A 25,864-nucleotide genomic window follows, 5' to 3' on the forward strand; every position below is an offset into this window, starting at 1 on the left:
TGTTTAATGCATTAGTTTATTTCACATTTGTTACTTTATTGCTTTTAATAATTGTGGAGATTTAGGATAGAAGGATGTGAAAATGTTATTTTGAACTCGATGTTTTCCTTCACACACACAGCACATTTTGCATTCATGCATAAACCCTCCACTCGGGTTATGTCCTTTTTAGGAGGGAGTTTAGTAGCTACCCTATCGTGAGGTGATAACCTCCGCACGGGCTAGTGAAGACTCCCACTCAAATCGAACCTAGTCCATTTAAAGCCTGTAATGGGTGAGGACCAAGGTGCCTTACTAGTCCGCGTGGACGACAGTGAGGAACGATTTGGGAACCTTAGCTCTGTTTATAAACCCCGCTCAGCATATAGAATACCGAGAGCAGCTTAACCTTAGGTAGGGCCATACCCATGAGAGTATACCCTATAAATAGGTACACATGAAGGAATTTCTTCTACTCCCTCTATTTTAAATTTTGCCACGAGATAATAAAGAATCGTGGAGTAGGCAGTAATACCCATGATATTGTTTATTATTCTCTCATTATTTTTAACACTCCATTCTTTCTTTTTACCATACTAACTTAAGTTTATTTTGCTTGTCATGTGCATATCACATGTTCATTTGCATGCATCGTAATTACATATAGGAGAAATATTGGCTGCGTAACATCCAACCTGAGAGATCCCGGTTACATCCATGGCATCATCCTCAGCAGGTCCGCTCAACATATACAGAAATGACTATGAGATAGAGTTACAGATGGGGCAGATTCAACAAGAAAAAGGAAACTATTTGACCCAAGGACATATCCCAACTTTACCCGAGAGAGTTCACTTGGACCTTCAGCAAAATGACTTCACAGAGATGATAGGAATTTGGGAACAGTGGAGACGTGCTCACCAAAACAATTTTCAAAGCAAGTATGGACACATTGCATGGCTCCTATATATACCTGTTGATGACTAGATGCTCCGAGCCATCGTCCAGTTTTGGGATCCTTCATATCGTTGCTTTATCTTTAACAAGGTGGACATGACCCCTACCATAGAAGAGTACTTATCTCTACTCCTGATAGATCACATGCAGCCTGACAAGATCTATTGAAGGGCCCAGAAGATGGGACACCGGCGAAAGTTGGCTAAGTTGTTAGGAATGACTACGGTAGAAGTGGATCAGCACTTGAAGAAAAAAAGAGACATAGAATGCCTTTCATTTCCCCGTATTTAAAACTTGTACATTGCAATTGTAGTTCCACGGGACAGCTTTGTCATCTTTGTAGGGGAAAGGTTTAGGGACTTCGATGGTCATTTTGGCATGGGTTTTGTCTTCCACAAACTCTCCTCTTGGTTCATAGAAAATGGTTAAAGGTTTTATCTTCCTTGGGTGAATGGACTCATTGGATATCATGTTTACTGCTGGCTCTGAAGCTTCCACATAAAACTCAATCCTTGATTCGTCCATCATTCTTTGCACTTCCTTCTGGAAAGAACTACAATCCTGGATTAAATGCCCCGCACATCTTTTGTGATACAAGCAATATGGTCTTTGGATATCTCCCGAGTCATTCACATCAGAACATTTCGGCCAAACCTCGAGCATATCGACCTTTACCAAGGCTTCAAACATTTTCTGCATGGGGGTTTCCACTTCCCGAATGTTCCTTTTAACATATACCTCCCCTTCGATTGCATTTACCCCTGCCCCAGCATGATTTGGCAGCGGGTTGTTATTAACATTCTGTTTCGACTTCTTTTCAAAATTCAGGATTTCTGCCTTAATCAACCCTTGCACCTTATGTTTGAATGTTGTATAATTCTCGATCGAGTGCCCTTCGATTCCATAATGATAATCACAATGGGCGAAAGCGTCATACTATCTCGAGAATGGAGGTTTTAATGGCTCTATGTATAAAGGTGCCACCAGATGGTTTGCAACTAACTGAGTGAAGAGTTCAGCATATGGGATTGGGATTGGGTCAAACTACACTTTCTCTTGCTTGTTTCGCCATCCTCTTGATTCACCGGCAATATGGTTGTTTGAAGGTGTTGTTTGTTGTGTGGTTGAAGCTGTAACGGGTGTGGAAGTAGGTGGGTGGATATTTGTGGGGTAAGGTGTCCGTTGGATGGGAGTATATGGGTACAAGTTAAGAAAGGCATTTGGCATGGGTGGGTATAGGTATGGGCTTTGTGAAGTGTTGTTCACAGCTGGGTAATAGGAGTATGGTGGATATGGTTGGTACAGGTTGTATATTCCTCATTGGTGTTGTCTTGAAGTGATGGCTTGGGCTTCTCCTTCTTTCTTCTTAAAAGCTCCCTCTTTCTTCGTGTTTGTCATATCACCTCCTTTTATCTTCCCTTGCTTAATGGCAGTTTCTATCATCTCTCTTGAAATCACCATATCAGCGAAGTTTTTTGTGGCACTACCGACCAATCGTTCATAGTAAGGGGCTCGCAGGGTGTTAACAAACATCACGGTGGTATCTTTCTCAATCAATGGTGGCTGAACTTGAGAAGCCATATTCCTCCATCTTTGAGCATATTCTTTGAAGCTTTCTGTGGGTTTCTTCTCCATGTTTTGTAAAGAAAGGCGATCTAGAGCCATATCTGTAACATGCTTATACTGAGCCACAAACGCCCTAGCAAGGTCCTTCCATGTGTGGATTCGATTGCGGTTTAATTAGACGTATCACTTTGCTGCAGCACCAGTGAGGCTATCTTGGAAGCAATGTATCAAGAGCTTGTCATCATGGGCATATGCGGTCATCCTTCTGCAATACATGGTGATGTGTGTGACTGGGCACTTGGTTCCGCCATACTTTTCAAAGTCTGAAACTTTGAATTTTGGGGGTATAACCACATCTGGAACGAGACAGAGTTCGATTGCATCCATAGAGCAATACCAAAGAACGGATATTGTCTTATCAACGGCATGGGGATAGACGCATTCCTTGCGGGTGGTGGTATAAATCTTGGTGGATATACTGGGTCTGTATTGGCTTCTGTCTGTTGAACATCTTTTGCGCCACCAGAACTCCCCGCCACTCTCTTTTCTTTATCTGTCGATATCAACTCCAAAATCTTTGACAACTGACCCATGATCTCTTCTTGCTTTTTTTCGATCTTGTCCATTCTCTTCGAGTGTTCGTCCCCCATGATATTTAAAAGAGCTCTTATGTTGTATCTGTGTAGGGTTTGTTTCTTTGGAATTTTGTTCTTTTATAGGCCAAATGGATAAGTTAGAATTTTATGTTGATGAATACATTATCATTTGTTATTATTTATACGAATCATGTAACTATGATGCAAGTGAAATGTGCTTGAAAAGAAAAGAAAAATAGGAAAAATATTGGCCATCCACCATTTACCATAAGAAAATCCACATCCATAGAACTGAAATATCCGATTGCATCATTGTTCTAAAACCATTACATAACTATCAAAAGGAAAAGCCAACTTTGTCATATTGGTCCCTAACCATCCTGAGGTGATCAATCAACCGCTCACTCAACTCATCCCTCGGAAGAATCTCTCACCTGAGTTCTTCGGTCTTGTCTGCCATTACTCGCACTCTAAATGCCATTTCTTTCATCTGTCTTAGTATCCATCACATTTCAGCTTCTTTCCTTTGAAGCCTTGTGTGCACGAATCATTTCTTTCCCTCATTTGGAAATACTCTTGCCTTACTGCTTCATATTGTGCCTTGTAGCCCTTTATGGCAGTTTCCAACAAGCCGCAGTCATTTCTCAACTCTTGGATGGTTTGTTCTTGTCTTCGTACCTCATGCTGCAAAGCATTGTTGGCACTTTGGAGTTCTTGCATTTTGACTATCAAAGAAGAATTTGCCATGTTCACTTCCTCAAACTTGCTTTGCCACTCATCCCGCTCTTCCAAAGCCATTCGTACCTTTCTTGCCATCTCTTTTTTCACTTCTTTTAGCTCATCCTCATGTCTCCGCTTCATATTCATCATCTCCTTTTCAAGTCTCTTTCTTGTCAACTCACTCTCCAGCAGGACATCTTGAGGTTCTGGGTTTATGGGACATTTTGATGGATTTTTTGGGGGGCATACAACATCTTTCACCCTTTGGTCGTGCCAAGTATGATACCCTGTGGTGACTTCATCAGTAACCCTTCCCTGATCCACTCGGCAAGTTTTCTTCCAGTCTTGTGCAACTTTCTCAATTTTCTTTAGCGTTTTCGGCTCTCCATATGTAAACTCTAATTGGTTGAGCTGGTGAGTCATGGGCATGAATTACTCAGATCTAAACTGTCTCCGTACCATTATCGGTGCATAGCTAATGGCTCCCCATGGTCCCATCAACGGCACCCACGGCTTGTCTCCGCATTTATACATCACTTGCATTCGTGGCATCCATGGAGCTCTCCAAGTTACTTCAACGCTCATTAACCTCTGGAGATTCCAGAGCCACTCTTCTTTTCTTTTGTAGTCGGGCCATACACTTTCGTAAAACTCAAGGATAGGGCAACTTACAAATAGATAAGGCTTCCGAAATTTGCTCTCTTTGCATTCGAAATGGCTTTTGACCCATATGGTTAAGAGTTAGGCACATCCGATGAATCGTCCCTCACCTTTGCGCCGACAAAAATTCAAAGATTTGAAGGTTTCAACTAAGATGGATGAGGCCGAGTTGATGCTCCTTGTCACCTGATCGAATAAGTCTATGACTAATACCTCCACATGACCTAGAACCTTCGGGAAGACCACTAAGCCATAGATTGCCATTGCGAAAGCTATGAGACCTTGTTCATCCTCCATGTGCTTTTTAATATATCCGTTCAAGAAACTCCACGGAAGGCATTATGTGTCTCATTTCTTCTTCAGGTGCTGATCCACTTCTACCGTAGTCATCCCTAGCAACTTAGCCAACTTTCGTCGGTGTCCCGTCTTCTGGGCTCTCCAATAAATCTTGTCAAGCTGCATGTGATCTATCCGGAGTAAAGAGGAGTACTCTTCTATGGTAGGGGTCATATCCACCTTGTTAAAGACAAAGCAACGGCATGAAGGATCCCAAAACTGGACGATGGCTCGAAGCATCTGGTCATCAACAAGTACATATAGGAGCCATGCAATGTGTCCATACTTGCTCTAAAAATTGTCTTGGTGAGCACGTCTCCATTGTTCCCAAATTCCTATTATCTCTGTGAAGTCATTCTGCTGAAGGTCCAAGTGAACTCTCTCGGGTAAAGTTGAAATATGTCCTTGGGTCAAACAGTCTCCTTTTTCTTGTTGAATCTGTCCCAACTGTAACTCTATCTCATAGTCATTTCTGTATATGTTAAGCAGACCTGCTGAGGACAATGCCATGGATGTAATCGGAATCTCTCAAGTTGGATGTTACATAGCCAATATTTCTCCTATATGCAATTACGATGCATGCAAATGAACATGTGATATGCACATGACAAGCAAAATAAACTTAAGTTAGTATGGTAAAAAGAAAGAATGGAGTGTTAAAAATAATGAGAGAATAATAAGCAATATCATGGGTATTACTGCCTACTCCACGATTCTTTATTATCTTGTGGCAAAATTTAAAATAGAGGGAGCAGAAGAAATTCCTTCATGTGTACCTCTTTATAGGGTATACTCTCACGAGTATGGCCCTACCTAGGGTTAAGCTGCTCTCGGTATTCTATATGCTGAGCGGGGTTTATAAACAAAGCTAAGGTTTCCAAATCGTTCCTCACTGTTGTCCACGCGGACTAGTAAGGCACCCCGATCCTCACCCATTACAGGCTTCAAACGGACTAGGTTCGATTTGAGTGGGAGTCTTCATTAGCCCATGCAGAGGTTATCACCTCACGAGAGCGTAGCTACTAAACTCCCTCCTAAAGAGGACATAACCCGGGTGGAGGGTTTATGCATGAATGCAAAATGTGATGTGTGTGTGAAGGAAAACATTGAGTTCGGAATAACATTCTTACATCCCTCTATCCTAAATCCCCACAATTATTAAAAGCAATAAAGTAACAAATGCGAAATAAACAAATGCACTAAATAAAATATGCAAAACAAATCATCAACACTAAGGAAACATCAAATTATTTAAAGCCTTGGACAACCTATTATTATTTAATGGTTAGACTCTTGGAAGTCCCCAGTGGAGTCGCGAGCTGTCGTAACGTGCAGGTCCGGGAACCCGACCGCCAAACGTGAGTGAAAACTCTAAAGTCTAGGAAAAATTAGGAGTCGCCACCAATCTTTTTTTACTAGGTGCGATTGGCCACTTATTGACTCGATTCTAATCGATGAAGCCTTAAATTACTTTTAAACCCACCGAAAAGAACCTTAAACTAGTCTACGATTTTCTAGATCTAGGCTCGGGAGTACAGTTATGCTCGGGGAAGGATTAGCACCCCTGGAACGCCCATTCCATGAACGGTATCATTTTTAGATTATTCTATTAGGCTTTAATTTTTTTAAGTTCACTATTTTTCTTTAGTCATTATTCTCTTATTTTATCTCTTATTTAACCTAAAATGGAATGAAAATGTGAGGAAAGATGAGATGCATGGCGTGAGATAAAAATGTCAGACGAATGACCTTTTATCGAGGACGTTTTCCCGAATCCGCCCATCATACTAGTGGGATCCGGGGTGTTCTCTCACCTAGGGAATTATCCAAAAAACTCACCTTCGCAAATTCGACGAATACATCCCATCATCGGAGTCATCGTACGTTTTCTTTTAAAATAGCATTTTCGTGCATAATGAACCTAATTCGAGCAAAAGTCTTTTATTAAAGATGCTTCTCGAAACCTCTCATCATACTGGTGGGACTCGAGGACATCTTTTCACCTAGGAAACTTTTCGAGAAATACCCGCCTTCGCAAGATCCTCGGAAGATCCCATCATCAGGGCTTAAATTCGAAAACAAAAATATTTATATGCAATTATATGCATGATGCAATATATATGTACATACTATGCTAATGGAATTGTCCATTTTTATTACTAATTATTATTTTTTATACTTTACATTTTTTATTTTAAGTTACTCTTCTATTTTCCTTTTATGATTAGATAAATTGTTTATGATTCCATGTTACTTTAGTGACAAAAATTTTATATATTTTTTTATTTTATTTTATATTTTTATATTTTTGTATATTTTTGTATATTTTTATATTTTTATTATTATTATTATATTTTTTTGTAAACAATCTTTTATCCAAACGTAAAGCCTAAAATCTTATTTTGTATATCTATATTTAATTCTTTTTTCTTTCTTACCCTTGTCTTCATATTTTTTATAATATTTATTAATTCATAGCTTGTGCCACTTGATATTTAATGCTTAGTTTTAAATTAGTTGTTGTTTTAGATTTTTTATTATTATCTTTTTTTATCATTTATTATTATTTAATTATTATTTATATTGCATTTTTATAAGTTTATTATTTTATTATATATTTGAATTATTTTTATTTATTATTTTTATCTTTTTTTTATCTATTGTTATTTATTTATTATTTTTATTGAATAACTTTGTATAATCAAATTCTTTATTTATTAAAAATTTTGAGATCTTGAAATCGAGGCCCTCCCATCGTACTGGTGGAGCCTTGATTCGGATTCTGAACCTAGGGAACATGAGCCCGGGATTGTAACTTCTCGCGCCCCGACCAATCATCCCATCATCGGTAGATTATGCTTGTGGTTAATATCATGGTATTTTTGTATTTTTGTATTTATTATTTATATTTATTTATTTTTATTATTATTATTTTATTTATTATTAGTAAATATTTTCCTAAGCTTCAATTATTTGTATAACTAAACATTCTCTAAAAATATTTTTTATTATTATTTTTTTTTATGCTTCATTGTTTCTATATTCTTCCATTTGCATTAATCTCCTAAGTCTTAAAGTATCATAAAAAAGATTAAAATTGTATACTATAATAATTTAGGATTAATTCTACCTAATATTCTTTAAAATGGAAATCATACAAAATGGGCCAAAAAACAAATCCACAAAATGGTTAGGGATTTACCTTGGTGGGCTAAAAGCGGCCCAAATGGCCAACCAACTACTAGAAGCCCGCGGATCCTGCTCCCCAAAACGCACCGTGTTAGTCTCCTGCCCAATAGCCTCCTACTGCCCAAAACGACGTCGTTTAGTGCTTCAGCCATAGCTATTTAAACTTCTTTTCTTTTCTCCCTTTTCATTTTCCCCTCTTACTTTCTCTCTCTACCCACCGGATCTCTCTCCCTTCTCTCTACCCAAGCCCCCGACCACTCTCTCTCCTCTCTTTCCTACACCTACAACTCCTTCTCTTCCTTGCACCGGCGTCATCTGTTAACGGTCGGTTCTCTCCCAAATAGTTCTCTTCCTCCTACCGCTGACCACCCAAAGCTTCGGATCCCTCCAAACTGCCGGTCATCTCTCTCTCTTTCCCCCTTTAACGCCGCTTAGTTTAATCTCCAGATCTCTCTTAATCGCCGACCAGTCGGCTCTCTCTCTTTTCCTAAGATCGACGACGGTTCAGATCTCCCCTAAACAGCCCTCTTCTATGCCTAAATCGGACTCTCCCTTCACCAGTACCAACCAACCCCACGCCAGATCTCCCTCTGCCTCTCTCTTCCTTTACCCAAATCGGACTCTCCCTTCACCGGCGCCAGCCAACCCCACGCCGGATCTCCCTCTGCCGCTTCACTCTTTCTCCCCAACCTCACCTACCGACGGCCTGGGAGCTTCTCTTCTCCCTCTCCTTCCTTTCACCAACAACCCAAAAACCCCAAATCTTTCCCCTAAAATCGACGGGAAAAAGAAAACCCCAAAGCTCTCTACCCCTTTTTGTGCATATATTTGATGATTTTTTGGTCTCTCTTTTTTTTATTTTGGTTGTGGTTTTTCGGCTGCTAGGAAACTTAGGAATTTTTGCAGGTTGTTGGTTTTTCGTTCCCGATTGTGGCCTCCTTGCTACAGTGCCCTTTCCCCTTTATATCCGGTTCTTGGCCTCTGGAGGGGGCAAGCTCCACTACCCTACCAGACGCGAGTTTTTCTTGTTTGGCACTGTAGTGATGGTAGTACGAGTACTGGCAGGGGCGTTCACGCCCTGCCAATACTCTTTTTTTTATTATTTATATATATATATTATATATTCTATTTATTTTTTAGTGTCTACATACTCATCTGTGGTCTTGATCGAATAAAATATTGTTCGTGATCAAAACGAAGGCCATCTTTGTTGCGTCTCCATCCTGTTGAAACTGCCTTTTCTTGAACATATTAACACATGTTGTAGCTCTAGCTCGTTGCCTGCTCCCCAATATAACTCATGAATTCCTTTGAAGATGACCTCGTAGGGACTAAAAATAATGGTCAACATGGTGCCAACACTTGAGTCCTGTCACCAAGCAAAGCTCACACTTCAAGAACTAGGCACTGGTATTGCCTATGGCAAACCATAACACACCCTCAATGGCATCGAGTTGATTAATTCTACATAGCAGTAGGCTATGCATGAGACTAGTACAGAATAAATTCTTTTTTGATTCGACGTCCATCAGATTCCTGAAGCATGTTTTTCTTCATTACATCTAACTCATTTTCTTTTCACAGAACCTCATGTATGACATGCAGCTACGTCCACTTACAGTGGATGTTAATGCTAGCATTGATGCCCCACTAGTCCCTTGGCATACAAAGCAAAGCTTCCACGTTCTCCTACTCTGTCCTTATTCTCGCCATCGACAACAGAAAACAGATAACATTTCCATTTTAATAAATATGATCAATGAAGATTAAAAAAAAAACAATAACTAGTTCTTACTATCTTTGCATATATAAAAAATATAATTGAAGCACATGTGAAGCATGGATTATTAAGTAAATAAACAAACACATATTAAAGCATTAAAGTTAAGCAAAAAAAAAAAGCAAAATCCATGCAATGACAGTCACATAATAAAATATAAATAACATTCATGCAATGTCGTACAAATAACAGTTGCACAATGCATACATATAACAGTTACACATTGTCATACATATAACAGTCACGCATTGCCATATAGATAATAGTCACGCAATGCCCTACAGATAACAATCACGCAATGACCTGCATATAATGATCATGCAATGCCATACAAATAATAGTAACGCAATGCCCTATCAAGCAGTCACACAATGACTTACACTCAATCACGCAACAACCTATCAACAAGTCACACAATGACTACAAACTAATAAAACAATGACCTATCAACCAATCACACAATGCCAAAAACCCTTAAATGTAATACCTAAACCAATCATGCACACCCTAAGTGACGCCATACCTAAAACTAATCATGCATAAGGTGTCAACCACTCACACAAACCTGAAGTCACACAATACCTAAACCCTTAAACCCAATAATTATCAACCAGTCACGCATGCCCTATTATCGTTCGAGCCAAAAACCACCAATAATACCAAATTCAAATTTATATTCAACAATTTCAAACAACAAGAATATCAATATGAACAATATGCCTACGTTTATGCTCAAAATGTGAACTCCCTTTATGTGAAAAACCACTTCATAATACTTCTATCACTGCTCAAAATGCTCAACAATTGACCCGGTGAGAAATGCTTTTGCGAGAATGCTTTGGAAGGAGATGTATGGTCTATCAATGAGAACTGAGGAGTTATTGAGGAATTACAAAGCTTGTCAACTTACTTGACCCAAACATATGAATCGGTTTCATTAAGGGTAATTTTGTCCAAATTTTATTTCTCTTTGTTAAAAATAGTTAAAATTATGAAAAAGTCTATTTTCAAAAACACCTTATGCATAAGGCTTATTTTTTAAAAGAACTCTATTTTATATATATATATATATATAAATATATATCACCTTAAATATAATAATTAAACGTGCCCCAAAGCCATATTTTTCATTTACCAAGTATAGCCAATGAAAGTAAGCATGAGAGGGGAAAAAATAGAAATGGTCAGACAGCAAATGACAAAGTTTTTATGTCACACTGGACATTGAAGTGTACCTCAGTTTCATTTACTAAAATTTGCGATGACATAATTTGACAGTACAGAACTCAAGCTGAAAAAAGGTCCCACAAAAATGGAACTCGTAAAAAAAATACATATTAGTAAACGACTTGCGGTTCAAACTCAGCAAAATCAACAGATCCAGACTCGATTGGTGGCATCAGATATGTAGCCAGGAGCTCAGAAGCCAATGCTGCAATTAGTGGAATCCTCTTCAAGTTCTTTACCAAGGGAATATCCTGGCTCTCCCCAGCAGCAATCAAGTTTTGGTTGATCTCAACCATTCTGTCCAACCTCCTCTTGAACTCTGGATTCTCAACATCCAGCACTGCAGGGAAAATCCTGGCTGTTGTGCGGTTTGTCTGCATCCAAGGGATTTCAGATTAACAACTTGCAAATGACAGCCAAAACTCTAAAGTTGAACATATGTTGTTTGAACTAGGCCTTATGGAACTCTTGTGCTGAAACATATATATGATTAGCTGCTAACTAGTAACTTGTACCACGCTCGGGTCCTACATGGTTTGGAAATTTGAATCCTTATACAATCATCTAGGGCATCTCAGTATGAGAGAAATGAATCCTCAGTTTCATGGCTCAAAAATATTGAAAACATTAACAAATGCAAGATATGAGAGTGGGATTTTTTTAGCTATTAATTAACCATGCTGTATAACAATAATATTCAAGGTAGAGCTCAAAGTTGAGCATAAGCATCTGGCATATTTTAACTTTCAACAAAAATGACATTGTAACCAGAAACTAACCTCAATGATGACATGCATGTCAAATTCTTTGGTGTCAAGTCCAATGCCCTCGTAGAAAGCAGTGCGCTGACAGTCGTTCAGGTACATTGTAACATACACCTGCAGGACGAAATTTAACACCATCATATGAGGTAAACTTGCAGGTGCATGACTAAAGCTTTATGTATGTCTTTTGAGGTTTGAATTGTCTATCCAAAATAGGAATATGAAGGCTGCCTTGCCCCTGAAGTGCATTGGACTAGTTCCTAAATTAATGTTTTACTCTGTTAGAAGCTTACTTCAAAATCTTAACCCAGTGTAGTATGAGGATATTATCAGAGAATACATAGCAATGGAAGATTACCGAGAGGCAGAAAAATCTGGACCACAGCTTTGCCTTCCAATCATTAAGGAATTGGGGCTGTGCCTTGAGCAATGCAGAGAAGAAGTCACCATGTCGGTTTTCATCCTGGCACCAGTTCTCAAAATACTTGAAAATAGGATAGCATTGGTACTCAGGATTAGCTTTGAGATGTCTGTAGATTGTAATGTATCTCCAATATCCTATTTTCTCTGATAAATACGTAGCATAGAATATGAACTTTGGCTTGAAAAATGTGTACTTCCTAGCCTTTGTCAAGAATCCGAGGTCTAATGCCAAATTGAAATCAGACAAGCCCTTGTTTAGAAACCTGCAACCAATAAAATGGTAAACTTATCTGGATGAGGAGCTGTGATATTTGTTGATGTCCACAAACAGGAGAAGCAACAATGTGCTTACCCGGCATGCCTGGCTTCATCCCTTGACATGAGAGAGAAAATCTCAGCGACAACTGGATTAGTTTTCTGCAAAATCAATTCGTGAAACCCTGTTAGTTGAATGAACATTTTGTTGATTAAGGAAGAAAATTGCTCCAAGAGAATGTAGATACAACAGTAAATAAAATGTCGTCTAGATATGCAGCTCTGGAAATGTAAGGGAAAGGAAACTATGCTAGGCAACCGATTTCAGTTAGCACTAAATAAATAACAGGCCCCAACTGGATGGCTCAATCCGTTCACAGATGAAATGAATTGAAGATTAATGTGTCGAATTTCCTGATAATGACTGAAATAGCTTCATTACTAGTATATAGGCAGCAACAGAAACAAATTCATGAGAAAAAGGGGTCACCTTGAGCCTCCTCCCGAGTTCTTTGTAGAGGAGAAAGCCAGAGAACTCAGCAGTGCAGGACCTCTCCAAGAACTCAACAAAGATCTGTCTCAAAGGACCTTGCATCTTATCAGCGGCCTCCTTGAACTCCTTGTTCCTCACAAAGTGAGTCTGATTGTAATCAGTCTTGAACTCTTGCAGCAGTGCCTCAAACTCGGACTGGTTGAGGTTCTTGTTAATCTCAGTGTTGAAAAGGGTCTCCATCTCATCAAAGTCAGTGGTGTAAAACCTTGGCGTCAAAAGGGTCTCTTTGATTGCGGTTTTGGCTGCTTTCTTGCTGGGCTTTGTTGTTGGCTGGGAAGTAGCTGACATCTTGACGCTGCTGAACTTGGCATATCTTGGATTGCTGAACTTTGGGCTGCTGCTACTGCATTTGGAGATAGGCTTTACAAGGGCCATCTCCGCTGCCATTTTTATGTGGTTTTCCTGCACAAACTTGGTAAACAGAGAGTGAAGGCTGTGGGATAAGCTGTCTGATTTATAGTTGGTTGACAGTTGATTGAATCTCATCCAATGAAATCTGTCTCTAAATTGAAGCTTGACACGTGTGATTCTTGTATAGGTGTTCCTTGATTTCCCTGTTTGTTTCTGATAATGTTTCCTCACTCCCATGGCCATGGCCATGCCCTATGCCCTATGGGTAACCAACTCAAGGATTTTGTGGTGTACATTTGACGGGTCTGGATCTTGATTCAAAGTCCTTCAGACTTTTTTGTTATTTTCTAGAGGTGGATTTTAAGCGCTGGATCTGATATTCCTTTGCAAGCTTGGGGAACAACTCGAGCGTTGCCACACAGCGATTTTCACTTTTGTATATTTGTTAACAAAGGAATTTCAAATATTAAGCTGTAAATGATGGTATTTTCTTTCTATGTAATATCATATATGACCCTTTAAAGACCAGCATGTCCCCTTTTGTTGCTTCACTCAGTACATTTAAGCCTCCACGCCCTTTTCATGTGTAAGCTTCTTCACTCTTTTTTAATTTGTTTCAGGCAAAGACGGATTCTCTGTAAGAAGAGTACTAAATGAATCTAAGTTTTATTTGATTTATTTTAATGTTCTCCAAAAATCTTATACTAGTAACGGTTTAGATGAATATGGGTTAATTTAGATGTCAACATCACGTCGGCAACAACAACGATGAGCTTGGATAGCATTAGAGAGAGGGACTCGATTGCACAAAATCTCATAATAAAAAGATTAAATTAATTAGTTTTGGGATAGAGAGACTAAATTGATAAAAATCTCATAGTACATGGACGTATCAGAGTACTTTGACCAATTTAATTTAAGGAACTCTTTGATTGCGTGCGAAAGACACTACAAAATAATAGACCCTTACCAAATTTTTGTTGCTATTTTTTCAACAATACCATGGTTGATAATGGTCATTCCATTGGTAGATGAAAATTTTATCAATATTTTTCGATAGAATATTTCGTCGACATATTCAGTTGGTAAAGCATCCAAACCATCGAAAGCTTTACTGTTGGTATCTGGTAACATCCGTCAATAAATTTCGTCGAAAGCAAACTAATGAATTTTTCGACGGAATTGAGTGTTTTGAAATGTGGTGAATTTCAATGGTGATGTCCTCTACTCCATCAGTAATTAGGTTGATTCCACCGGTAATACTAAGGCTAATTCAATCGGTAATGATGTGAAATACAAAAAAAAAATTATGAAAACTCAAATTGATTGGTTTCTATTGTCATTTCAAATGAAAAATACAAATACAGATAATTAATAATTTTAACTATTATAAATATTTTTTAAAAATATTTTTTATTAACAAAAAAGAGTATAAAATTATATTATTTTTATTACAATCGATAAAAAAATACAAATAAAAAACCTACAATCTATCCACTACCATTGTCTCTTAGTCGTGCGCCCTCATTATTAGAAGGGCCTGGTTGCTGTAATGAAAACTTGGAGTGGGATGTCGGCATCATGTAACGAAGGATCTGCATGATGCTTAACTCCAAGTTTATTATACGGTTCTTCATACTAGAGACATCTTCCTTCAGTGCCTTGTAGCCGTCGAGATTCATGGAGGAGCAACCGCAATATTGGCAGATGGTGTCGGACCATAAACAAACTCTATCATCTAAGCTACATCAAGTACTGATGTAGCTAACACCCTGGTGCCAAATCCGTAGATGGTGGTCAACATGCTCTTCACCCTTCCAAAATCGTCCAACCACGCTTACGAACTGACCTTCGACTAGGACTATGGCAAGGGACTATACTTCTATGATAATGCAAAAGCATATGTTTCTTACAAAAAATGGATTAGTAATTAAATTTGTAAATAACATATAACGAACAATGAAATTATAGAATACTTCATTTTTATAATTACTTACAATTAACGGTCTTGGACTTGTTGTCCACATACTCTTTGTTATCTTTATTTTGCTTGTGGGTACAGTCGAATAGCTCAGAAAATGTCACTAGTCTCTGTATTACCTTTGATTGTAAGACAATTACAACATCATCTATATTGTAACATAATATATGCAAACATATTAATGCAAATTAAGAACACGTACCATTCTCTTAGCATGTATGGCAAATGGTAAAGAACCGCTTGTGTGTTTCGTTATGCTACCTTCTCTATTAAGTAGTTCTCCTTCGGCTTCTACGTCGACTCTACTACTCATCAATGCCACAGACATTGTCAATGAGAGCATCCCAAACTTCTATAATGATCTAGGCGCAAGACATCCCTTTGGCTTGGATGATGCTTGAAACCTTGACTTCCTTTTAAGCTTCGAGGCGTTTGTCCCCTAATAGATCCCTCAACCAGTCTTTGCAAATTTTTTCCCATATCTGTTGGACCATCAAAGCATTCTATAAGAGCCCACGTAAAAGACTCCTACATAACAAATAGTAATATATTAGTGTTGAAATGAAAAAAATATATTTTTTCTATAAAAATTAATATTTTAGTGAAAAGACATATGGTATCTCAATTTTTCTCTAGATTCGATCCTTCACTTTGACTTGAATAACCTTCCATGTAAGTCAGGCACCACTAAAATGACTCTTATTATTCTTGTGATTGTCGAAATCACTCCAGTCTTAGCAAAAGCACTGTAACGTGATTAGCACGCATTAATAAAATTCATATTCATTATTTAAGTAATGCATTAATAAAATTTATATTCATTATTTTAGAGTCGAAATTACCTTACTCCAATAAGAGTCAAATGAATATGTCATTTTGAATCAATGGGAGTGGGTAGGCCTACATTAAGCCTTCGACCCCTTAATTACGATGTCAAACTAGAGCCACTCTCACTTTGATTAGTAATAGTAAATGTACCAGTAATGGGCATCAAAGAAGATGGAGGAAGCACCTCCACTAGTGAAGGGATTGAAGTAGCCGATGTTGTAGTCGATAATGGTACAAGAGGAGCCACCGCCTCAATCGATGAAGACATCATGACGATGATTGTGGATGCTACTAAGCTAAAGCAGCAACAACCTTCAACCATCCTTGGCCATTGGAATGCTTGTACTTAACAGTAGCTAGTTGAATGATCTATCAAAAAAGGAAAACAATTCATTAATTCTTTAAGATTTATTTTACCACACTTAAAAGAAAATCTTTTATCAATAAGGAATAAAAAATTTGCTCAAGTTATGAGAATTTAGAATTGCAATAGTTCACGATCATCTTGCTGTAATATCTCAAGTAATATTCTATATGCATATTTAATCCAACATTTCAACAAGAACCATAAGATCATATATAATTTTATAAGAGATGAGTACCCATGAGCAATAAGGTTCAAACCACCAAGCAATAACAAGATTTAAACTCAAACTGGTATGTGTTATATCTCACGAACTAATTTAATTCAAGTACATCAAAAGACATGTATAAGAATTTCAAGGCATAAGATCATAATCCAACAAATACAAGAAATTCTTATTAAAGGATAAGATCATGAATTTCATGGCCAAACTACATAGAACCTATCAATACTATGTAGCTTACAATTTTCACAAGATTAGCTTCCCATTATCTCCTATTTTGTTGTAAATCTTCACATCAATCAAAATATTAAACAATATTTTCCTTTTGGTGAATGTTAAAAATAACTTCATGAACAAGCATTGTGAAGGCAATGATACATACTGATATAGACTTGACTACAATCTTCTTTTGTTAGCAGTGGTATATTGCCATAATCAAACCATCATATTTGAAGTCTTAAATATTTCTTTATTTAGGACTAGAAACTTGTTGTCATGGTTAGAAACAAGAACTTGCTGCATGCAACTAAATGAACACTAAGCACCTCTGGTATTAGGGATGTAAATGGGTAGTTAATAATCGAGTACCCGATAACATAAAATCAGATTCAGGTACTTCATAATAGGTTACGATGAGAGTTTGGGTATTACTTTTAATACCCGATTGAGGTTCGAGTAAGGTTCAGGTATGTCACAACCCAAATTTTGGGCCATGATCGGCGCATGGGCCCAATAGACGTAATCCATTAAGCCCAAGCAAGTCTATTAATCTGACATAATTATCATTCCATCATAAACGACTAAGTCACATTTCATAACTTAGAATCAAAATAATACTACACATTGCCATCTCATACTGGCATACCAAACAACTGTATATACATTGTCTACAACATGTATCTTAACAATTTACATTAGGTTCGTCTATACACAACAAAATAATACTCGACTTCCAACGGAGGGACTCGGATGAATGTACAACTACTGAATGCTGAGACACCGACCAAAAGATGGATACAAGTCTACGAGGACACCTCGTCCTAGTTACTTGCTGCCTCGTGATCTGAAAACATGAAGTTGAAAACAGTGAGTATAAACCTAGTGAGTGAACAAGAAAGGGAACAAGCATACCATAAGGAATGTTTAACGAAATCATGATGCATTCTTTTTCAAAACAATGCAATTTGTTTTTGAACTTATTAAACCCCTCATGTAAACCCCACATGAGAAAAATCACTTATTGGAAGAAGTCCATGCTCAACAAAGGATTTGGAAAGTGAAAACTTTAATAGCATTCATGCGAATCAAGTCAATAAACGATGAGTCCTCGCTGCAGCGGGAAAGGCATTCTCGCTGCAGCGACACTTGATTTAATTATCAACTAACCGAGGGTTTCTTGACTAGCTGAGGGTTTCTCACCAAACCTCCTCATATTAAGCTTAATTCACTCATTCCTTAATGTTGGAAATCTATGCTAAAATATGGTAGCAAATGAGTGGAAAATAGGGCAACAATTGATCAAAATAAGATGAAAAATAGAGAGTTTTTCGCTGCAGCGAGATTTTGGTCATAAAACAGAAAGTTTTTCGTTGCAGCGAGAAGCTACTGTACCTTCCTCGCTGCAGCGAAAATGGATTCTCGCTGTAGTGAGTTTTCGGCCAACCTACCTTTTCCAAACCAGAGAGTTTCTCGCTGCAATGAGAACGAATCTCGCTACAGCGAGAATCAAAACATAAAGAAAAAAGGTTCCCTTTTCCCTTAAAACAAGATCATCCTGCTAAATAACAAAAGCAACATGTAACACATGCAAACTCCTAAATTTCAACAAAGTCAAATGCTCACATTTTTGCATTTACAACCATATACCATATATGTATATATATATAGATATCAATCATCATATGCACCCTCCCATCATCATCATCTCATATGCAACGACTTATGTGCACTCCCACTCCCACATAGCCGGGTCAGCAATGGCTTATGTGCACTCCTACTCGCACATAGCCGGGTCCACATCAACATACAAAGAAGCACCCAATGCATATCATGCATACTATCATATTTTGATAACACATAGCACATTGTATAGCACATTTCCACAATATAAAATCACTTCACCAAAGGCTTGTTCCCAAGGCACATTTTCAAAGTCAAGTTAGATAAAATCATTCACATTTCTCAAAAAAAGTTTGAAATGCAAGTTCACTCACCGGTATATTGTTGAGCCTTTAGATGACTCCAATTCCCCTAATTGTCCAAATGGGATGATGGAGCTTCCTTGAAACCTACCATCACATTAACATCACCATTATGTTAATTCATATACTATAAACCCTAAAAGCTATCTCTTAGCTAGCCTTCAATTGCCACTTTAAATGGCTATCTATATTCACTATCTAAATCACTATAAAATGAATGAACATCCTCAACAATAAAATAGCTCATAATCTAAATTACTAGCCATTATCCACAGCTAAAAACCAAGCTTAGTGCATCACTCACCCTAGGGTTCCTTTGTAGTTGAATTCTCTTCCAATAGCTTCCACACAAATGGGGTAATTCTCTCTTTCTCTCTCTAAAACGCCCAATTAGTGAGAGAAAGTATGAAAATAAGATTTTTCAAGGGTTTTAAGGAGAGAGAGTGGAAGAATACAAAGGTTCTAGTCAAAAGGGCTCAAAGGTATGAAAATTTAGAGCTAGAGAGAGAAAATTATACAAGCTCTACATCAAGCTTCCATGGAGGTTGGAAGCAACGTGAAAGAGAAGAAGAAGAAGAAGACAAGCTGCTGGAAAATGGGAGAAGAAGCTGCTGGAAACAAGATATTTGTAGGCCAAACTTATCCATTCCCTTAAAATTACGAAAATGCCCTTGACTAGTTAGCTTGTTCTCATGCAACCCTTTATGCAATCTTTTTACTCCTTTGACACCGGGACAAGGTCCATAATGGTCTAGACATGCTCGGGTTCATGAAAACTTAAAATTTTAACTCGATGTGAAAAATGACCATTTTGCCCCTATCGTGAAAATTGTCAAAATTTTGGTTTCCTTTCCATTTTACCCCTAATTTCACCATCCATTTATGCCTTAGGCCTACTTAGACCATAATATTGTTTAAAAATCTTACTTTTATGGGTTTACTAAGGAAATGACGAAATTACCCTTGATCAAGGATATCACGTATACTTCCATTTACGAGTCTATAAAGGTCAAGGTCTCACAAGGTATCACCCTTAGGTTACTCAAAACTCGAATCCGATTATATTTATTTCGAGTTTTAGGTACTCGGTACCCATATAGAAGTCGATAATACTTATATTACTTATAAATTTTTTTATAATAGTTAAATTTGTAAACTAATAGTTGTAAAATTAATTTATATTACTTATGATGCAAACTTAAATATATAAAATTTTTATATCAATTGAACTAGTAAACTAACAAATGTAAAATTAATTTATATTGCCTAAACTATAATGCAAACTTAAATATATAAAATTTTTATATTAATTTAACTTGTAAACTAACAAATGTAAAATTAATATATAGTACTTATGATGCAAACTTAAATATATAAAATTTTTATATTAGTTGAATTTAAACTAACAAATGTTAAATTAATTTATATTACTTATGATGCAAATTTAAATATATAAAATTTTTATATTAGTTGAAATTGTAAAGTAACAAATGTAAAATTATGTTATAACACTTAAATTATGATGCAAACTTAAATATATAAAATTTTTATATCAGTTGAATTTGTAAACTAATAAATGTAAAATTAATTTATATTACTTATGATGTAAACTTAAATATATAAAATTTTTATATTAGTTGAACTTCTAAGCTAACAGATGTAAAATTAATTTATATTATTTTAACTAAATGCAAACTTAAATATATAATTTTTTTATATTAGTTGAACTTGTAAACTAACAAATGCAAAATTAATTTATATTACTTGTATTGTGATAGAAATTTAAATATGTAAAATTTTTATATTGATTGAACTTGTAAACTAACAAATGTAAAATTAATTGATATTACTTGAACTATGATGTAAACTTAAATATATGAAATTTTTATATTAGTTGAACTTGTAAACTAATAAATGTAAAATTAATTTATATTAGTTGAACTATATATGATATAAACTTAAATATATAAAATTTTTATATTAGTTGAACTTGTAAATTAACAAATGTAAAATTAATATATATTAATTGAACTATGATGCAAACTTAATAACATATCATTGTTTTGTTAAATAAACACTTTAACTTTTTAGAAGCTATATATAATATTTTTTGTCTTAATTTAGGTTTAATTTTTCTTGAAGTAACCTTAATTATCTTTTCAATTAATTTAATTTGATTTGGTATCTTATATCTATTTCATTCCTTCTTATGATTTATCTACCATATATAAATAAAGACTAGATAATTATATAAGATATAAAAATTTTACATTATATCTATTTTCTTAATTTTTTATTTAAGATAACACTAAAAATAGATATAAGAGAACATAATGTAATAAAGATTGAATGATCCCTCATTTCAAGTTCAAAAAAAACATATTCTCTTTCTTCAAAACAGCACTGTTTCACTCCTCTTAACCCTAGGAATAAAATCTTTTTTTTTTTCTAAGTTTTTTTTACCTCATTTCCTCCCTCTTCTAGCGGCTGCTCTCTAAAAAATTTCTCCTTTTCCAATCGTACTCTTCTCCCTTAGCCAAATCAACCACCATTTTCCTTTTCCTTTCCTTTCTCTCTCACATTCTCTCTCTTAAAGAGTCGTTGGCATATTGGCAAGCAAATCTACTTTTTTGAGCCTTTTCAGTTCGAGGTAATTTCTCGACGAATTTGATTTAGGAATGTTTAACATTTGTTTTTGGCATTCTTTGAGAATTTGATTCGGTTTAAGGTAATAATTGTTCCTTAAACATGTTAAGAACAATTTATCTACTGAAACTTGGAGTAAAAATGGGCAAGATAACTATTGCAAAGCCAAATGATCATCAGTTCATCTAGGCAGATGTTTGTGAGTACAAAATGGTGAGACTGTGCAGTAAGTTAAGGATATTAGTGAACTTAAGATCTCTTGAGATTGTTGTATCTCCTTTTCTCAATTGGCTTCAATTTTTCATGTATCTGAGCTGCACCTTATCATTTGAAAATCAATCTGTAATCCTATACAGTGCTTTTATGATATTTTTAAGATAGAGTCAAAGTACATCGAGGAAAAGGACAAAGTTTCTTGGATTGTTCTCTCTGCTTCTATCCTTTCTTAGACAAAAGTCTAGGTTGCTCACTGAAGTTGTCTTTTCAAAGCACTTACCTTGAATCTTGGAATACACAATTAAATTTAAAACAAATAATCTTTAAGCTACTTGTTAAAAGGGTTCAATTTCTATTCTATCTTCGCATGTCATATTTTGCTTTGATGATGAATTTAGTTGTGTGGAAGAAAGCAATGTTGTATTGCTGGTGGAATGCTTGTTAATATTGTATCATGCTAGTAGCAACACAGTTAATTGTTCTCTTGCCTAGATGTAAAGTGTCAAGCTTCTTGACTTTTGATATTATTCTTACTTGCATCTACCTCTTTGGTTTTTGATATAAATTGAATCATTAATCCTAATTCCAATCACATGTCTACGCCAAACTTGTATTTCTGTGTATTTGCAAGTATACCATTTGTTGTTATCTTCTTGGATGGGAATACGTCTCACTCCTTGTTTAATTATATAGCAGCTAACAATTAACTAAATATTAAGGTGAATTCTACAATAAAACTCACTTTACTAGAGTTAGCTAGCTAGACAACAATGTGCACCCAAAATTGGTTTAGGAATGAAATGGAAGGTAAATAATATACTAGTAATTTTTTTCATTTGTTTTATAAAAATATTTATTATATTTCAAGTTACATAATTTTTCATCATTTTAATTTATGTAGGATCTTCAATTGGAGGTGAACTTTGCACAATTGATGTTGAGGCAGAAGAGGGATTCAAATGAAATTTATGATGTATTCATGTTGTTGTATGTTTAGGGTTGAATATGATGTTTGATGCTACACTTGTGTTATTTTTATGTTGTATTGTCGTTGATTGTAATTACGGAATTGTTTTTAATTGTTAGTTAATATTATATGAATTAATGTAGAACATTTTTTATTTGAATTTTGGGTTTCAAGGTCAAGTTATTAAACGGTATCTAAATACTAAAAATTTACTTAGAATAATCGGATAATTAACGGATTCGGATAATTAATGGGTAGTGTTATTCTAATAAGGTTCAGTTTTGGTTAATTTTTTTTTAATTTTATTCGATTTTTTATTGGGTTCGGTTATTTTAATATTTAAACAGTTTCAGGGTTGGGTGGGTACCTTACCTGTTTATATCCCTATCTGCTATCCTCCAATATGAGTAGCGTAGGTAATGAATTCAATTAATAAATAAATCATATGATTATTTATACTTTCTTCTTCATCGATTTTTTTGTAATTCCACATTTTCAATAAACAAAACTAAATGCAGAACATATTAATTTTTATTCAACAACAATAAAACTAAGCAATGCATTCAAGTTTATCATGCAATCAATATTCATTTTAGAAAAAAACAAAGACTAATGACTTACCAAACAAAACAATCTTTTTAAGCACATATTACTTATCTTGATAACATTTGAATTTCTTTATACTAACAATTAATTGCAAAATTAATTACAAAAATGATATTTGAAATATATATAATATTCAATCTGGTTAATTTCAGCTTTTTGAACTTTTTCAAATGGTTTATACATGATACGTGCTATATACATTATTGGATTATGATCTAATAAAGAAGTTGGAAGACATTTTTGCACCACCTCCAAGAACATCTCCAAAATCTCCCCTACTATCAAAAATAAATCTAACCTACTAAAAACTGGCCCACTACGATTACTGCACCCCCCTAAACCCATTGCCTATCATAGGTAAATTTGTAAGCTCTACTGCCTCAATAAAATCCCTAAAATCTTCCATTGCTTTATAATTTACTAAGAGCTTAATTCTTTTACCATAATACTCTACCACATCATTAAATCTCCTTTCAATACCCATGAAATATTATGCTGTCCAATGATACCCACTAGCTCCTCCCATAAACATTATCTCTCCCCATCCTTATTAGGTGCATAAATATTCCCAAAACCACATAAAGGCCCCCCGTTATTCACCCTACTGATCAACAAAATATAATGATGCCCTGTAATGCATTACTCTGTTACAAAAAAATTATCATCAACCTTCTTGGAATCCCCACAGATTCTGGAGAAGCACCAAACCCATACCACAACTAACCTCATAAAGAACCTTTGACTCTGTTAAGTTATTCCCATGTCTCTCCTGTCCCTCACCATAATTATCCCACCTCAAACTAGCAATCAAATTAACTTCCATGTCTTTCTCCTTATCTACATTGTTCACCCTACTCAAACCTCCCGTCTTCATCTGTATCACAAATTGCATCTTATTCGTTGTAACTGAGTCACTATTTTTCCTAAGCTGCCCACACCTCTTCTTTTGAGTAATAAGAGTCATACATTGTGCACTCAGTGTCGTATCCACATACTGCTCACAAATCACCAATTCATTTACCTTTTCCATAACAAGACAAGATCTCTCTTCCATGTGCCCTTCCACCCTCTCTTTGGGTTCTACTACCTCTAACACTCCCACCCGTTCCTTGAGCCCACCTAACTCTCTAATGTCCCTATTCATTCCGATCTCCATTGATATTAAGTCATTACTCCTCGTTACCCATAAACTCATTAACATCTCATCCACATTATTTGTATCATCCTCATGCCCTTTTGCACATTTTTTACAACATTATCTCCCCTAACTCCACCAGACTTTTACTCTCTAAATTCCCACTACCACTAACACCGTATTGCACTATCTCCCATAAATCTTGTCTTATATACTCGACCCTTTACTCCTCATCCTTCCGTGTCAAAAATGGGTCACTATCCTTCCCTACATCAACCACTGCATTCCCAATATACTCCATATGTTGCCAAGAGTTATCACTACCTAAAACTACACTCTCACCTTGCCTACCCCACAAACTTCCTTGCTCTCTATAATCCTCCAAAGACATATACACTGACTGGATAGAAACCAATGATCCAGACCTCTCATTTTCTGTGGCAACCAATTTCTCCACATCCAAATCCGATATCACCTGCATATTCAGCTTGAAAAAATCAGCATCTACTTTCATTTCAATATCATTTGAAACATTCGCCTTCCAAAACACTTCCTCTTCAATAAGCACATGATCAAAGCACTTTATTTCCGTAGTTTGTGTATCCACCATCATAAATCTTCCCCAACTATTGCTGGAAAACAAAAAAAATTCCAAATGCCACAATTGGAGTGGAATATTCTCCACTCTTACCCAAACCAATAACCATCTCTTCTGCGGGATTTGTGTAACCAGATATAGCTCCTTAAATCACTTTAAAAAGGACTCCTTGTAATCAGTTAACAATGTCTCAATCTCCCTTTTATCACAAAATATGAGTGCTACATGTAGTTCTCCAACTGGTCATACTTTGACATGAATGCCATTCTTTATATTGAATGTGTCCAGAAGCATTTCAAGACTTTAAAATCCTATATGAGACTACATCAATCGATTAAAGAACTTCTTTCATGTGATTAACAAGAAGCACGAAGTCAAGTATTTAATTGGTTACTTGAACAATGAAAAGCCTCAAATGATTAACGTAGTCTGTTAGATAGTTCAGTGTTCACATGAATATACAATCTATTGAAAATATTTACACTACCAATGAACAAATTTATGTCAAATGGTCGCAATTTTTAAATATACTATATAAGGAAGAAAAGAAAGACTTTAAACTATTTAGAGAGATAAAAAATAAGTAGAATTGGGCTTGCAAATGTGAAAAAGTTATCTCTAACTCATCTTGGTTTCTTTGTACTTTACTCCAATCTTTTAATGTGAAAATTTTTGTGATGTAAAAGATGTATTCAAATTAGTTAGTTATCAAGTTACACATTAGTAAAGTTGTAGGCTTTGGT

General features: G+C 35.9%; 1 protein-coding gene and 1 long non-coding RNA gene across 2 annotated transcripts; one reads left to right on the forward strand and one right to left on the reverse strand.

Annotated features, from left to right (window-relative positions):
• On the reverse strand, window positions 10,970-13,449 carry LOC18598690 (magnesium-protoporphyrin IX monomethyl ester [oxidative] cyclase, chloroplastic). The gene is made up of 5 exons (XM_018122210.1): window positions 12,943-13,449; window positions 12,550-12,614; window positions 12,133-12,460; window positions 11,790-11,888; window positions 10,970-11,384 (listed from the first exon to the last, which is right to left on the reverse strand). Exons 1-5 carry the CDS (start codon window positions 13,390-13,392, stop codon window positions 11,121-11,123), a joined length of 1,206 nt encoding a protein of 401 aa, XP_017977699.1. The 5' UTR covers window positions 13,393-13,449; the 3' UTR covers window positions 10,970-11,120.
• Window positions 21,320-22,942, forward strand: LOC108662096. The gene is made up of 2 exons (XR_001927876.1): window positions 21,320-21,603; window positions 22,717-22,942. It is a non-coding gene; the product is annotated as an uncharacterized LOC108662096 (long non-coding RNA).

This window comes from Theobroma cacao, chromosome 5 (genome assembly GCF_000208745.1).
Source record: "Theobroma cacao cultivar B97-61/B2 chromosome 5, Criollo_cocoa_genome_V2, whole genome shotgun sequence".
NCBI lineage: Eukaryota > Viridiplantae > Streptophyta > Magnoliopsida > Malvales > Malvaceae > Theobroma > Theobroma cacao.

Excerpts from the sequence above, each read along its gene's own strand:
- LOC18598690 (XM_018122210.1), bottom strand. The coding sequence starts at position 13,392 with ATGGCAGCGGAGATGGCCCTTGTAAAGCCTATCTCCAAATGCAGTAGC. Across the intron at positions 12,615-12,942 it reads AACTCGGGAGGAGGCTCAAG|AAAACTAATCCAGTTGTCGC; the intron begins GTGACCCCTTTT and ends TTGATTTTGCAG. Across the intron at positions 11,385-11,789 it reads ACATGCATGTCATCATTGAG|ACAAACCGCACAACAGCCAG; the intron begins GTTAGTTTCTGG and ends CCTTGGATGCAG.